At 59.7% G+C, this 15,263-nt stretch overlaps 1 protein-coding gene across 1 annotated transcript; it reads right to left on the reverse strand.

Annotated features, from left to right (window-relative positions):
- Window positions 1–1,050: 1,050 nt before the first annotated feature.
- On the reverse strand, window positions 1,051–15,028 carry TRPV2 (transient receptor potential cation channel subfamily V member 2). Its single transcript, XM_007462658.1, has 14 exons — window positions 14,829–15,028; window positions 12,777–12,910; window positions 10,530–10,823; window positions 9,623–9,921; window positions 7,927–8,100; window positions 7,375–7,530; window positions 6,736–6,831; window positions 5,850–5,920; window positions 5,217–5,382; window positions 5,019–5,085; window positions 4,600–4,925; window positions 3,534–3,661; window positions 2,631–2,710; window positions 1,051–1,145 (listed from the first exon to the last, which is right to left on the reverse strand). The coding sequence occupies exons 1-14, from the start codon at window positions 15,026–15,028 to the stop codon at window positions 1,051–1,053; spliced, it is 2,286 nt and encodes a 761-aa protein (XP_007462720.1).
- Between the last annotated feature and the right edge of the window lie 235 nt (window positions 15,029–15,263).

Raw genomic sequence — 15,263 nt, forward strand, 5'->3', positions numbered from 1 at the left:
GGAGGCTTCTAGGGAGAGCCAAGCCTAGGAGTCAGACACACACGAGGTCCACCATCCTGCGCGAAGGATATACTGCAGGTGCCAAGGAGAGCAGGAGGCGTCTGTAAAACTGCGGAGGGCTGGGGGTGCCAGCTAGGGCCCCCGTGCGCGCCGGGAGCCTCTCAAGCCTTCAGAGACAGGGGTAACTTGTTGCCCTTGTGTCTCAGGAAGGTCCCTCTGGCTTGGAAGGGTGGGAACTGCGCAGGAAGCCAGCGGGAAGAGGAGGCAATAATCCACAGCCTGAACTAAGTAAGCCCAGGAGCGCAAAGGCTTTGAGAGACGTCCTGGGGTGGCTTTAAGGGGTGTCTGGAGGCTGTGGGAGAGGAACGACAGGCGGCTGTGCTTGCTGGTGTCCACCACCTCGCGTCTGCGGTGACAGCAGGCACAGAGCCTCGGCTAGCTGCCTGCACCCCAAAGCGGGCAGCTGGGGGGCGGTAGGTGAGGGTCCCTGTGCCCAGGAGAGAGCGGGAGCAGCCCGGCCCCAGACACAGACGTGAGCTCACAGAGACATGCAGACACGGACCAGCTCAGCTTTTTATTTTTTTAATTCTTTTCAATTTTATTTTTGGCTGCGTTGGTCTTTGTTACAGTGCGTGGGCTTTTCTCTAGTTGCATTGAGCAGGGGCTACTCTTCGTTGCGGTGCGTGGACTTCTCATTGCGGTGAGCTTCTCTTGTTGCAGAGCACGGGCTCTAGGCACGCGGGCTTCAATAGTTGCAGCACGTGGGCTCTAGAGACCGTTGTGGCGCACGGCCTTAGTTGCTCCGCGGCATGTGGGGTCTTCCCGGACCAGGGCTCGAACCCGTGTCCCCTACGTTGGCAGGCGGATTCTTAACCACTGCGCCACCAGGGAAGTCCTGGGGCCCAGTACCTTTACTCAACTAATGTTTCCAGGAGAATTAGCCCCAAGAAATTACTTATTTATTTTTGCCACCAAAGTCCCTTGAGGTCCCAGAGCCAGTAGGTGGGGCTGGAAACATTCCGTGCTCTGTCCTCCCGGCCCCCTGCTGCATCAGTGGGACTCAAGGAGCTGGAGGGGCACATGGTCTTCCTCCACGGCACTGTCCTGGCTGGATTGGGAGGCCAGGGCTGGGTTCTTCAGGGCGCCTGTGAATGGGATAAAGGGAGTGTCCCCAGGACGCAGGCACCAGGGAAACAGGAGAGAGCCACAGCCATGAAACCACATCATGCCAGGGGACAGCAGCCTCGGGGTCCCCAGCAGTCCCTCTCCTGCCTCCCTGCTTCTGCAAGCATCTCTTGAACCCCTGCCAGGTGCCAGTCAGGGACCTCCTCCCAGGAGCTGAAAGTCCCTGGAGGTGACGGGCCTTTGTGTTAGAAACCAGAACAGCCGAGATGATGTGCTGAGGAGCCAGAGGGAGGGAAGCGTCAGGTGCTCAGAGGAGAGAGGAGACACCCCCGCCCCGGCCACCGGTGGGGAAGGTGGAGAACGGGGAGAAGGGACGCCCGGAGGATGGAAGGGCACTTACAGAGACAAGAGCCCAGGAAAGGAAGGTACGTGAGCACCGTGGAGGGACCGGCGGCACATGGAGGGAGGTGCGGGGAGGGGGCTGGACAACGGCTCTGGGCCTTGACCCCGGGGGGAGGGGTGCGGCCTGCCAGGGAGTGGGAGGCGGTGTGTGGTGCGGCTGTGTGTAGTTTTCGTCTACGTACGAGGGATTGGAGTAGGACGAGCCTGGACCTAAAGCCTTGTCTGGGGTCCGGGTGCCAGCTGAGCAGCCCCCGCGTGGTGCAGACGTGGGAGAGGTGAGGCGCAGGGCAGAGGGGCCGGCGGCGGCACCGCAGCCACCGGAGGTCCCAGGACACTCAGCACCAGGGGGAGGGGGAGGGGGAGGGGGAGAGACCCGCAAGGCCTCCCGCCTGGGCTAGGAGGGGCGGGCCGACTACGAGGCCCCGGCAGGGCAGCCCAAGGCTGTTCCTGTTGGGGGTGTGCGGCTGGAGGCGGCGCGCGCGCGGGCGGGCAGGGCAGGGAGTCGGGGCGGCTTGGGGCAAGATGAGGGACAAGGGGGCTTTCCGAGTCCTGCAGGGATGGGACGGCAGGACTCGGAGGAAGGGCGACACACAGACGGGTGCGCAGGAAAGCCGTCGCTTCGCGAGGGCCGCGGTCAGGGACCCAGGAGCCCGGGCGGCCGGAGGAGCCTCCACGTACAGGGTCTCGCGTGGCCACGGCAGGTGGAGGGCTGGGAAAGAGCACGAGCAAGGAGGGGGGAGGGCGAAGCCTTGCGGTGGGCGGCTGCCGGCCGCGGAGGGGGCGCGGGAGTCGGGCTGCAGGGGGCCAGCGCCAGCCTAGAATGGAGGGGACGCGGGCCTGACGGGGACAAAGGCGTTGGAAGCGGCCTCTCAGCGGTGTGGCGGCAGCGAGGCTGGCCTGTCGGGGCGGAGCCACGGGGCTGGGGGGCCTCCGTACCTTGTGCCCCTGCTGGCCGCTCGGCCCAGGCCTGGCGGAGGAGGGAGGGGAGGGTGCCCAAGAGCCGGTTTCCCAGGCGACGGGGGGAGGGGGGCAGCGCCGCTTTAAGGGGCAAACCCTTTACACACACACGCACACGCGCGCACACACACTCCACAGCTACTCACCAGAGCCGCCTGGCCCCGAGGGCTCCTCACGCACCGTGGGCAGCGTCTGCTCCCACGCAGCCCAGTTCACCTCCTCTACCCTGCGGGCCACAGGGCAGCTGTGAGGCTCCAGGAGGCCGAGGCGGCAGCGTGCTCTGCCCCAGGAGAGGGGCCCCCGAGGGGTGCACACCAGGGCTGTGAGGAGGACGGGGCTTCTCTCCGCAGGACACTGGGCCACCCGGCAGCCCCCTGCGAGCCCCGTCCTCTCGGCTCTCAGACTGCCGCCCCGGCCAGGTGCCCACCGGGGGGAACAGGCGTCTGTCCCCTCTGGCTGTTCACGGCGACCTGGGGTGCCCCTAGCATCCAGAGAGGAGTTTAGATCTGCTGGATCTGTGTGTTTCCAGGTTCTGGGGCCCTTTCACGGCTACTCTACGTGGCTAAGACCCGCCGCCCTTGCTTGGCTGCTACCTCAGGAAAGTGTGTTGCTGGCCGAGCACTTGTCACCAGGTTCCCGCCCCCATGGGAGCGTCTGCTCTCCGTGGAAGGGTTTGTAGCCTCCGTGGTCAGGACGGGGGCGTTGGGAGGGCAGAGCAGACCAGCCAGGGCAAGCTTAGCATGCTGTAACCCGAGGATGCCTCTGGCTTCTTGGCCTCCTAACTGTGCCCCATTTCAGGCCAGAAGGAGTCGGTCAAGGACCACTGGGGAGGACCTCCAGTTTCAGTCAGGGGGACAGGAAGGTGACCAGACCGGAAGAGCAGGCAGTGGAGGCCGGGCCTATAAGATCCAGCATCACTGACCTCGCCTGTCCAGGGCGGAGTCCCCTGGCGCTCCGAGGCCCTGCCTTTCCCACCAGACCTGACTCCTAGCTGCTGTCGCCTGGCTTTCAGCAAGGTCCTCAGGCCGCCCCCCAGCCTCTCCACTCACCTGAAGCACCAGCGCTCGTCGGGGCGACCGTCCGGCCTGGTGCCAACTGTCAGCCTCACCCCTGCCCGCTGCTTCTGCCTCCTGCACCACCAGTAGCCGTTCTCCATCTCCAGGACAGAGATGGCTTTCTGGGGACAAAGGATACATCAGACAGAGTGGCCAGCACTTTACAGTAGGACTCTGCATCTGCTAAGTGCATGGATTTGAATCCAGCCCCGAGGTTGGATTACCTATGTGGTGTCAGGCCCTGCATCCCTCTGAGTCTCTTTCCCACTTACAGACTGAGGCCAGTATGCCTTGGGTGGTTGCTGGGAAGTCAGCATGTGACGAGCGCCCTACAGTTCCTTGCAATTGCAAGGTTACAGGTTCTAGAATTCCACCAGGTACGGAACGTCACACGTGCCTGCTGCTGTCACACAAGCGAGCTGGGGGCAGGGGGTGGGCACAGAACTTTGCAGGTGAGGCTCAGAGAAGATAAGGGGCTTGCCCAAGGTCAACGGTGAATTGATCACACAGTCCAGCCCCGCCGCCGGGCGAGGTTCTCCCTGCACCAGCTGCCTAGGCCCACCCCCGACCCTCCCCAGTCAAGAAGCAGCTCTTGCTTCCACGGCAGGCAGGTGTCACATGAGCTCCCAGCTACCCAGAGTCCCTGCTCCCAAAGCTCCTGCAGCCTGGGCCAGCTCCAGGATCGCGCATCCCACCTGCCTCGTCCACCAAGCCAGCCCCACGGAACAAGCGACGAACACAGAAGGGGGCTGTGTGAGGGCGGGGTCTCCGTCTTGTTCTCCACCCGGTCTTTAGAGCCTAGAACTGTGCCTAGCCCTGCACTAGGCCCTCAGGAAGCACTTAGTACTAATGATGACGGTGACTAACACGCTGAGCACCTACTGTGTGCCAGGCACCGCCCCCAGGCCTTACTGCAGCCTCACGTCAGCCCTGCGCAGGAAGGAGTGGACGAGGGAGGCCCCCGTGAGGGCCCGACCCACTTGGGGGCCCAGCTCAGTGGGTTCTGTGCACTCCTGCCGGGCCCGGGACGCTGGAGGGGATGGGGCACCTCGCTGGGCACCTGCAGCTTCCAGATGCTCCAGCTGTCGCTGGCGACGCTGCTGACGGTCTCGCTCATGAGGGCGACGAGCATGTTGAGCAGCAGGACGTAGGTGAGCAGCACGTGGGTCAGAAGCAGCAGCAGCGCCACCCCGCGGAAGCGCAGCTGGGCCTGGACGGCCAGCTCGCCCATGCCGATGGTGAACTTGAACAGCTCCAAGGAGGCGTCCAGGACGCCCTCGTACGGGGCCGTGCTGCCCTCCGCCTCCCCCTTTCCCGCCACCTCCGTGGTGTTGGAGCCCGCAGGGGCCCCGGGGTCCTGGGCCTCCCGGCTCAGGCTCACCAGTGCTGAGGAGATAGGCAGGGGGTCCTCAGCCTGGGGAGACCAGCGGGCAGCCTCGAGGGGGCGCAAGGAGTGGGTGGGGGACGGGGGGCCTTTACCTACAGCGAAGCCGAAAAGGAAGACCAAGTAGACCAGGAGGAAGCGGAGCAGGTCCCTCAGGATGACCTAGAAGGCACGAGCCGGTGGGGGGTTCAGCTTGGGGGAGGCACCTGCCTGCTGGGCCCACAAGGAGCCCCCCGGGGTGCAGTGTCCAGCCCTGCCCGGTCTGGCTGCACGGGGCCACCCCTGCCTCTCACCTTCTGGATCATGACACTGTAGATGCCCGTGTGCTGCAGGCCGCGCGTGTAGTACAGCAAGTTCAGCCAGCCCAGCACCAGCGAGCACACGAGCAGGGGCAGGTACCACTCGATGGCCAGGAAGCACAGCACCTGGGACAGCACGGTGAGCAGCGCCTGGACCAGGCTGCGTGGAGGCAGGGCGGGGTCAGCTCACGGGCCTCCTGTGGCCAGCGCTGACCCCTGCTGCCGCTGCCTCCACGGTCTCAAAGATGAGAAGTTCCGCCTCTGTCTGGGACTGGATCCAAGCATCCTGACCTCCACCTCGGGCAAGGCATTCAACCCCCGTGGGCCTCAGTTCCCGCCCCCGTACAACGGGGGTAACAGTAATAACACCCGGCTCGGAGAGTGTCGGCGAGGATTCAGGGAGACACGCGTGTAAAGGCTTTAGGCTCCACTGGTGCGGAGCGAGCGCTCGGTCGATGTGACTACCATGCTCAGGGCCCGGACTGGACAGCAGCCCGACTCCGGGGTCTGGCCTGTGAGCTGCTCCCAGCCCCCTGGAGCTCCCTGGCCCAGGGCCCTCACCCACAAAGCCCGCCTGGTGCCCTCTCCCAGGCAGGAGAGACAGGGGAGGAGTGAGGCCACACGTACAAGAGGATTTCAAAGTAGCTGTCCATGAACGAGATCCAGATGAACAGACGGCGCCTCCAGAAGTACCACAGCTGCGGGGGAAGGAGGAGGACAGGCCGTGACACCTGCTCTCCAGGCCACAAGCAGCCCCGCTGCCCTCAGGGCCGCCGGCCGGCCTGCTTGTAAAAGTCTTGCCAGGACCACCTCAGGGGCTCGGGCGGCAGCTTTAAATTTTGGGGGTGCTCATGAGTCCTGCTGGTAGCTGAGAAAGTTTGGACCCTGTTTCCAAAAAGTGCAGACACCCAGACAATGCCAGGGGCCCGCTGTCTCCCTGTGGATCCAGGTGGAGGGCTCACACTCCACGTGGTGAAAGAGGCTCCTTTCCCTCCCCCGCCCTGGCCTCACAGGGACCACCGGCTGCTCCAGCCAACCTGGCCTCGGTGCCTAAGTCCTACCCACCCTCAAAGACTCACTCAAAGAGTCTCAGTGCCACGGCCCAGCCTGTCTTCTGCAAGCTGGCAGCATCTTGCCCTGAAGAGGCTGTGCTGGAGGCACTGGGCTGAGTTCCCCCTGCTGCCACCCTGCTTTGCTCCCCAAGTGAGGAATGAGCCAGGGACCTGGGGTTGGGGGCTTCCAGCTCCATTCCCAGGGGAGCAGAGCCGGCACTGCCAAGGAGTCATAGGAGATATCTGCTGCCCCGTGGGCACCCCAGAAAGCACAGCAGGGAGGGTACCCAGCCCAAAAGGCAAGGCCAGAACCCTCAGCCCTCAGCTGCCCTGAGGCTGGCCAGTATGGGACCAGGTGTGGGATTCAGCTTCCTGTACATGGAGGGACTGTTGTGAACTCACTCTCAGGCTTCTTGTAGCAGAATTCCAGGTTTGGGGTGGGGGATGGGAGGAACCCTCACCTGGCCCATGAGGATGTTGGCCCCCACAACCAGCATCAGGATGTGGCCCAGCAGCAGCATGGAGTTCCCAGCAGTCACTTCCAGCGGGAGGAAGTCCTGCACGAAGACACAATCGGGTCGGGCCTGGGGTCCTCCCCAGCAGCTCCCCGCTGAGAGCAAGGCTGGGGGCCCATTCCTCGTGAGAGCTGTGGGGAGGCCCCCCGAGCAGCAGAGTGAACATGGGCTCTGGAGCCAGACTCCCTGGGTTCAGATCCCAACTCCACCACTCACGGCCTGTGTGACCCTGGGTAAGTTCCTTAAACTCTCTGTGCCTTCCTTCCCTCAACTGTAAACTGGTGATGATAAGAGTTCATCATCTCAGAGGGTTGTTGTGAAATTAATTAAATACATTGACACACGTCGTCAGTCACTTGAATACTTTCTCACGTGTGCTGCACACTCAGTAAGTAGTAGTATTGTTGTCGTTACTACTATGTTGTTACTTCCATATCATGACCAGCTGTGTAAGCGCCGTGGGCAGGCCACCAAGCGGTCGGGCCTCCGGTCAGCATTTGCAGGACGGGATTGTAATCCCCGCCCCATCTTCTGCCAGGATTGTTTCCAGGAGGCCTCCCCAGGATGTGCCCCTCCCTGCCTTGCCTTGTCCAGGGCAGGCTGGTGGTAGGTGACAGCGGTGAAGATGGACACGTAGGTCAAGTAACACAGGAAGTTGAAGAGGAACCTGGGGATGAGCAGATTCCACTTCGTCTGCAGCAGTTTGTTCAGCGGCTCCAAAACCAGCATTCGGTGCCGGTGCTGGGATGGGAAGGCGAGAGCCAGAGGTGCATTCAGCAAGTAACTGTGGAGGCACCGGGGAGAGCGGAGAGGGTGCGGAGCCCCGAGCGACCCCTCCCCGCCGGCCACCACCCCACCCTCACGGCTGTGGAGTGACAAGTCCAGAGCAGGTGCTGGTCAACAGAGAGGCCCCCAGTGGTAGCCACCAGGACCCCGGTGTGACCCCCGCGTCGGGTGGGACCGGCCCATGTGGAGCAAGCGTGTGCCCAGCGGCCGGGTGCGCACGTGCAGCCACACCCCGACTGCTCGGTTAAAGGGCAGGGGCAGTCCTGCAGGCAGCCCCGAACTGTGGACCTTGCAGGGAGCTCTGCCAGGCCCCCTACGCACACCCCCGCCCTCGGGGTGAAGCAAGCTCACCGGGCTTTGGCAATGAAAGGCGATGATCTCCAGCACTGAGTTCTCTTCCCAGCTGTCCACAGAGGCCAGGTCATACAGCGACACCCGCACAGGCCCGTAGGACCACTCCGTGAACTTGCGGGAAAGGGACTGGCACGGCCCCAGGAACTCCCGCTGCAGGATGTGTCTGAGAATCTACAGGGTAGGCACGTGAGCCTGGCGTGCACAGAGCTGCCCACCGCCCAGACACGCGAACACGCCCTGCACCCACGGGTCCTCGCGCATATGAACTCTTACACAGGTCCACGCACACTCAGCCGCCATGTAGACACTCCCACCCACCCGCCTTTGCCAGCCTGCCTCTTCCTTCCGCACTCCTGCCCCAATGCCTCTTTCCTGGACACTCATACGGCCGAGGGACCCCCAATCCAAGGGTCCTTAAGGCCCCTTAGGGCCCCATGAGATCAGAGGCTACCAGTTACACACGTGTGTGCACGTTTGTGGCCAGAGTCTAGAGCTTTCGACAGACTAGAAGCCACCCCTAACCCGGACAGGTCCAGAAGCAATTTGGTCTTACAAATGAGGAATGGTGGGGAGGCTTCCCAGATGGGGGAGCGGCTTCCATAGGCCACACAGCCATGCCTCTAGACGGCAAAGAGCGGTACCCGCACCCCAGGGACCTTGGAGGGCAGGAAAAAAACATACAACTTCCACTTATGTTTATTTTTATCTTAACCTTTAAAAATAACTGTGTTCTAAGCACTGGGCCCTGTGTCGGCTGTGTGGGTTGTAAGCTCCCCTAATAATAAGGATCAGACAACAGGAAAGTCGTTTGGGAAAAAAGTAAAGCTGGATCATGCTTTTTTTTTTTTTGCCGAGCGGCTCTTAGTTCCCCAACCAGGGATTGAACCCGGGCACTCGGCAATGAAAGCAAAGGGTCCTAACCATCGGACCACTAGGGAAGTCCCTCGTGCTTACTCTTTATAAGAGTAACCTATAACTTTCAGATAAATCGAAGTTTTAGGCATTAAAAATCAAACTGCAAAAGAAAAGTCTGGAAGCAAATATGGATATGGAATATACACACTCACATGCACACATACACATGCACACACACACACAAAGTTTTAAAACCTTGTAGAAGGAATTAAGCAATAGCAAAACCAAAGAAAAGATAATAACACTTGGCTACATAAAAATGTAAAAATTCTGTGTCGCAAAAAGTGCCACAAAAATTTTTTTAATGTTGAACTGGGAGAAAGATTTGCAACTGTTATAGTAAACAAAATGGTGATACGTTCGTTACCAAGAACACTTAGCCATCAATACGAAGAAAACCTGAGAGCAAAGAACATGACAAGACTGTCTCCTAATCAAGAAACCCAAGTGACTTAAAAAAACAATCCCTGGGAGTTCCCTGGTGGTCCAGTGTTTAGGACTTGGTGCTTTCACTGCCGTGGCCTGGGTTGAATCCCTGATCTGGGAGCTAAGATCCTGTAAGCTGCACAGCCAAAAGAAAATAAATAAAATAAAATAAAATCCCTGTTTTAAAATGTAATATATTCATTCTGTAGCTCATATATAATTTATCAATAAACACACACACAGGAGAGGTGCATGCTGAAACTGTGCTGAGCTAGACACCACCCCAGGCTCTTTCTGCAGAAATCCCGGGTTGAGTCCTGCTGCTTCCTGGAAAGGGGGGCTGGCCACTCACCTCAATTTTGCCCTCCTTGGCGGCCAGCTTCAGGGGTGTAAGGCCCTGCAGGTTGGGGATGTCCTCGAGCCGCAGCGTGGGGCAGAGGCGGGCCCCCGCTTGGAGCAGCCCATCGTACATGCGGGTCACCAGCTCCGTGTTCTCGGCCGAGTCATCTGCGATCATCACCAAGGCGTGCAGGGCCGTGTTGCCCAGCGAGTCGGCGGCCTGCAGGCTGGCGGGCTGGTGCGGGTTCTCCAGGAGATAGGTCACCACATCCCACTGCTTGGTGCACGCGGCCAGGGAGAGGGGCATCTCGCCTGGGGGCCGAGGGGACAGCTTGGGCCTCGGGCCTCCCAGCGTCCACCCGCCTGCTTCTCACGCTCCCTGGACCTCCTTGAGGCGGGTCAGGCGCCCACAGGAGAGGATGTGCACTGCCTTGGGGTCCCGGGCCCACCCAGGCCAGTGCAGTGAGCGGAGAAGGCCCCGGGCCCCGCATCCTCCTAGAAGCCCCAGTCACAGTGGCTCTGTCCAGCTCTGACCCAAGGGAGAGGGGCCCAAAGCTCTTCACCATCTAAGGGAGCAGAACAGGAGCCTGCCAACCAGGGTTCCCGCCCCCCGCCTCTTTCTCTTTGCTTTGCCGGGGCCCAGACACCCCTTTCTCCAGGCCCCGTCTGGTCTAGTCTCCTCACACACCTGTTCTGTGCCCCGTTCCCCTGCCCTGCTCTGAGCTCATGTGTGGTGAGCTTCCTTGGCCAGACAAGGATAAAACACCTCTTAAGACAAACTGCTTTTGCAGGCGGCCTAGCTATTAGAAGCATGAGCCTCAGGGTCAGACAGATCTGGGTTTAAGGGTCACATCAACCCTGTGACCCTGGGCAAGGCCTTACCCCCTCTGCAGCTCAATTTATCCAAGAAGGCTCCTCACCGAAGTAGAAGCAGGTCTCTTGGCTTTTCTTCTGGAAGAACTGGCCACAGGCCCGGGCATGCACGTCAGCCCCATTCTCCACCAGGAGCTTCACACACGGCAGGCTCCTCTTCTCGATGGCGATGTGCAGGGCGCTGTGGCCTCGGTAGTACTCATCTGTGCACTGGGCGTTGACCAGAGGCCGAGGATTGCCCGAGTCCCGGTCAATCTGTAGCAGCGGCTCAATGCAGGCGTTGGTCCCATCCTGAAGGTTCAGTACGGCCTTCATCAGGCATGTCTTCCCCGTGGAGCCCTCTGTGGGAGGAGGTGGGGGGGGGGCATCGCAGAGGCCACCCACCCGCCTGTACAGTGAGCCCATGCCCCAAAGTACCCCGGCTGGCTGGAGGGAGCCCAGCCATGCTGCAGGGAGTTAAGACTCCAGCCAACAGGTGTTAGAATACCAACAGGTATGACTACAGTTTCTGCCCTAGAAATTAAGTTTCTAAGACAGAGTTCGTCATGTGTGCAACACTGTCTCCACGAGAACATCTGGAGCAGTATTTCTTTTTTTTAAAAATTAATTTATTTATGGCTGCGTTGGGTCTTCGTTGCTGCGCACGGGCTTTCTCTAGTTGCAGTGAGCAGGGGCTACTCTTCGTTGTGGTGTGCAGGCTTCTCATTGCAGTGGCCTCTCTTGTTGTGGAGCATGAGCTCTAGGCACACGGGCTTCAGTAGTTGCAGCACGCGGGCTCAGTAGTTGCAACACGCAGGCTCCAGAGGGCACGGGCTTTAGTAGTTGTGGCATGTGGGCTCAGTAGTTGTGGCTCACGGGCCCTAGAGTGCAGGCTCAGTAGTTGTGGTGCATGGGCTTAGTTGCTCTGCGGCACGTGGGATCTTCCCGGACCAGGGATGGAACCCGTGTCCCCTGCATTGGCAGGCGGGTTCCCAACCACTGCATCACCAGGGAAGTCTCCTCCTCAGTTTTAATGTGAACCTAAACCTGCTCTAAAAAATTTCTTTGTATTTGTTTCACTAGGCTAAGTCCCAGTCTATAGCTAGGGAATAGTGTTTTTTGACATTTGGAAGGAGGTGGGTCTGTCTCGATTGAAATCATGTGTCCAAGAAATATTTTTGACAATTAAGCTATTAATGTTATTATCATTTTAAAGAGGCATCATACTTACTAATGATGTTTTGTTGCAAGAAAAATTTAAAGAAATTACGTTCTTAGTTATAATTTAGACAGTAAACGTCCAGTGCTGCGGGCTCAGTAGTTGTGGCTCATGGGCTCTAGAGCACAGGCTCAGTAGTTGTGGCCCACTGGACCAGGGATTGAACCCGTGTGCCCTGCATTGGCAGGCGGATTCTTAACCACTGCACCACCAGGAAAGCCCCTTGGCCTCTCTTAACCTCAGTCTTCCTCACTGTAAAATGGGACCATTCCAGGGTTATTGTAAGGATCACATGGAATTATATACAAAATTCTTAGCCCACAGAGGGCCTGGCACACAGTGTGTTGAGGCTGAAAACAACACACAACCTAAATGGCCACCAATAAGGGGTTAGTTAAGTAAATTGTGGTAAATGTACAGGATGGGAAACTCTGCAGGTTGTTACAGTGACTGAGTTAGAGGCCTGTGTACTGAAATGGACTAAGTTGGGGGAAAGCCCATCACAAGCACATCATTAAGTATTTACATCAATGGCATGACCCCATTTATGTCAATATATGCCTAATGTATTTAAACAGTTTGCAAGTATGTACCCCAAATCATTAGCAGGGGTCCAGGATGACAGACTGTTTTTACCCTCAGCTTTATACATTTCATTACTATTTGAACCTTCTAGAAGGCACACATGTTGTCTTCCTAGTCAGATATCCCCAAACAATACAGATATTTAGATTTGAGGCAAAGAATGCTCTGAGATGGATAAAGTGTAAGGTACGTGTATTAGATCTCAGCGATGCTGTTACTGAAAAAGAGAGAGAGACAGGGAAAGGCTGCATTGAGGAAGGCCGTGAACGTCCATCCATTCGGCCACTGAAACGGCTGAGGGTGGCCCAGGCAGGCTGGGAGCCGGTGGGGTGAGTGGAAGAGGGAGCGGGCTGTCCCCGCTCTGTCAGCAGGGCCCCTGCAGTCGTCCTGGCAGGAGGGCTGCTAGAACTCCGCCCCTCCTCGCCCCTCAGTTCCTGACTGTGGCCGACACCCGGCGGCAGCCTGGTCTCAGCACAGCACACCGCGGCTCTGGCCCGAGCAGCAGGCCTACCTGTGTACTCCGAGTCCGTGAGGTACTTGCTGGTCCGGCGCAGGTACTCTGGTAGCCCCACCAGATCCTCGGGGACCCCCCGGGCCACCACGCTGAAAAGCCGGTCACGGTCGAAGCGGTTTGGGTCTGGCTGGCTGTGGGGGGATGTGGTTTGTGACTGACGCTGCAGGAGAGCCCTGGGACCCCAGAAAGTCCTGCTTCCCAGGGAGCCTTTTCTGGGGCCCAGGAGCCCCTTTTGAGAGCCTCTACGCACCCAGGCAGACCAAGGAGACCGCAAGTGCTCAGACCCCCGGACGAGGGGCCTGTCTGGGGCACCGGACCACGTGTCCTGACTGCAGGCGTCTCCTGTCACTCGCCAGGTGCCCCACTGCTCGCAACGGCCTCATTATCCATTTCAGCACAGAAGCTCGTCATGGCTCTTGAGCTGGGCTCTGGGTCGGGGTGGGGCTACCAGAGGTGCCCACAGACTGTTGGGGGCCGTATGTGCCGCTGGCCTCACCAAGAAAATCAAGAAAAGCCCCACGTCCTCTCCGAAACCATCTATGGACGAACAGTGGAGTACCTGCCCCTTTGGCCCTCACTCCTGCCCCGCGTGAGTAATCTCTATTTTCTCCATCAGACAAATAAGGAGGTAGAGTAACTTTCCCAAAGTCACATGGTGCCGAGCTCACAGGGTGTGGGATGCTGTCTGTTCAACTAACTCTAGACCCCGACTCCCAACCCCAGAGAGACTCCAGGCTGGACAGACGGAGGTTTCTCAGAGACGTGGGGTCCAGAGCGGACACCAGACACTCACAGAATTTTCCTGAGAAGCTACACCTCTGGGAAAGGCCCCAGGAGGGGCTGGTAGCCCTTCTGAATCCAGCGTGTGTGGGCATCCCCGCCTGGGCTCGCCCCTGGGGCTCCTGGTACCACGACCAGCAGAAATGAAGGGACAAGAAAGGGGGGACTATTTGATGCTTTGGGGACCCTCAGGTCTGCCATGGAATGGATTAACCAAGAAAGGGTTGGGGGCTCTGATGAGTGTGATTATTGGGATCATTCATGTTTTAAGCCATGATCGCGTGATTGACAGGGCAGGAAGCTGCCCGGCCAGACGCAGCATCACCCGTCCAGCAGACCGTGCGGCCATGATGTGACCAAGAGGTCACTGCGGCTGACTGGGGAGTCCCGTGGGCAGTCCAGCCGGGGGAAGTGGCTATTTGGACAAAGCACTTCCTGTCACAGGGAGGCATCATGGTCCTGGTATAGGGAGGCCCCATGGGAGCACAGATTGAAGCACCAAAGGGCATCGAGGGGCCGGTTCTGCCTCGGGCAGCCTCTCCCCGCTCCCAGAAGCCTTGCAAGCATCCTCTCCTGCCCTGGTCTGAACCTGACCTCGGTCCTGCAGCACAAAGAGGACAGGCGGCTCTGGGCTGGGAGGCCGAGGCTGGGGGCCGAGTCCCAGGGAGGGAGGGGCTTCCCTGGCAGAGTGCTGCCTGGCCCATGCAGGTTCTCCAGCCTCACACTGCGGGGATCCAGGTGCACCCCTCCCCCACACCCACAGGACTGGAGGTGGCGCTCCCGCGAGAGTGGCTTCCACAGTCTGAATTAGAAGACATCACGGGAAAGTCACAGTGAAGGTGGCTCCGAGCAGAAGGCCACCGTCCTCAATCCCGAGTCCACGACCCCAGGGCAACAGGTCCAGCCTTGGAGCAGAGCCCGGCAACACCCGGGACATTTCCAGATGTCTTTGATTCTCTTGGACTGCAGCGTGGATCTTGCTAGCACCCCCCGCAGGGACTGTGGCTGGGAAGGGGACGGCACCAACAAGGGACACAACAAGAAGAACACAACCCCAGGAGACAGAAGGCCAAGAATGGGGAAGGTTCTGGAAGGAGCAACCCCAGAGAGCAGAGCAGGGTTCAGCCTGTCGGGCCCAGGAGCCATCAGAGCCAGACCCAGGACCCCCAAGGCTGTGGCAAAGGGGCACTGGGGCTGGGCTAGGCCACCCAGTCTGAGTCTGCTGGAGGTGAGGCCCCCGGGCTGCCCCCGCCCTGCTTGCTGCCTCACCTGGCACCTGCCCCCTTTCGGAAGCTGAGGTTCACTTTGATCTGAGGCGAGAAGTTCCGGTCCTCGCCCTGGAATGGTGACTCCATGGGGGGCGGCCCGGCACCAATGCCCAGTTTTCCTTTGTCCACCTGGGCACCATCTTCTTGGCCTCCATCTGACGTCTCGAGCCTGAAAGCGGGCGGGCTGGAGGGCGAGGCCATCCTAAGGGGAGGAGGCTGCTCCTTCCGGCTGGAACCTCTGTGGGGACAGAGATGTCAGAGGCATCTGCTTCTCCCAGCAGGAGTGGGGACAGGAGGGCTGGCTGAGGCCCGGGCCCAGGGAGGTTTAGAAGCTGGGTCAAAGCAGACCAGCAGCCAGCCGGGAGCTTGGCCCGGCAGGAGCAGGGAGGGGAGCAGGAGGGAGGGCCAGGATCTGTTGGAGGAATGGGGGCCACAG

This window comes from Lipotes vexillifer, unplaced genomic scaffold (assembly GCF_000442215.2).
Source record: "Lipotes vexillifer unplaced genomic scaffold, Lipotes_vexillifer_v1.1 scaffold982, whole genome shotgun sequence".
In the NCBI taxonomy this organism is placed as follows: domain Eukaryota; kingdom Metazoa; phylum Chordata; class Mammalia; order Artiodactyla; family Lipotidae; genus Lipotes; species Lipotes vexillifer.

Bases quoted from the DNA above. Each gene is read 5' to 3' on its own strand.
- TRPV2 (XM_007462658.1), bottom strand. From the start codon at position 15,028: ATGGCCTCGCCCTCCAGCCCGCCCGCTTTCAGGCTCGAGACGTCAGAT. The intron at 4,926-5,018 runs GTAAAGGCCCCC...CTATCTCCTCAG, and splicing joins CCTTTTCGGCTTCGCTGTAG to CACTGGTGAGCCTGAGCCGG. The intron at 3,662-4,599 runs GTGCCCAGCGAG...CTTTGTCCCCAG, and splicing joins GGAGCATCTGGAAGCTGCAG to AAAGCCATCTCTGTCCTGGA.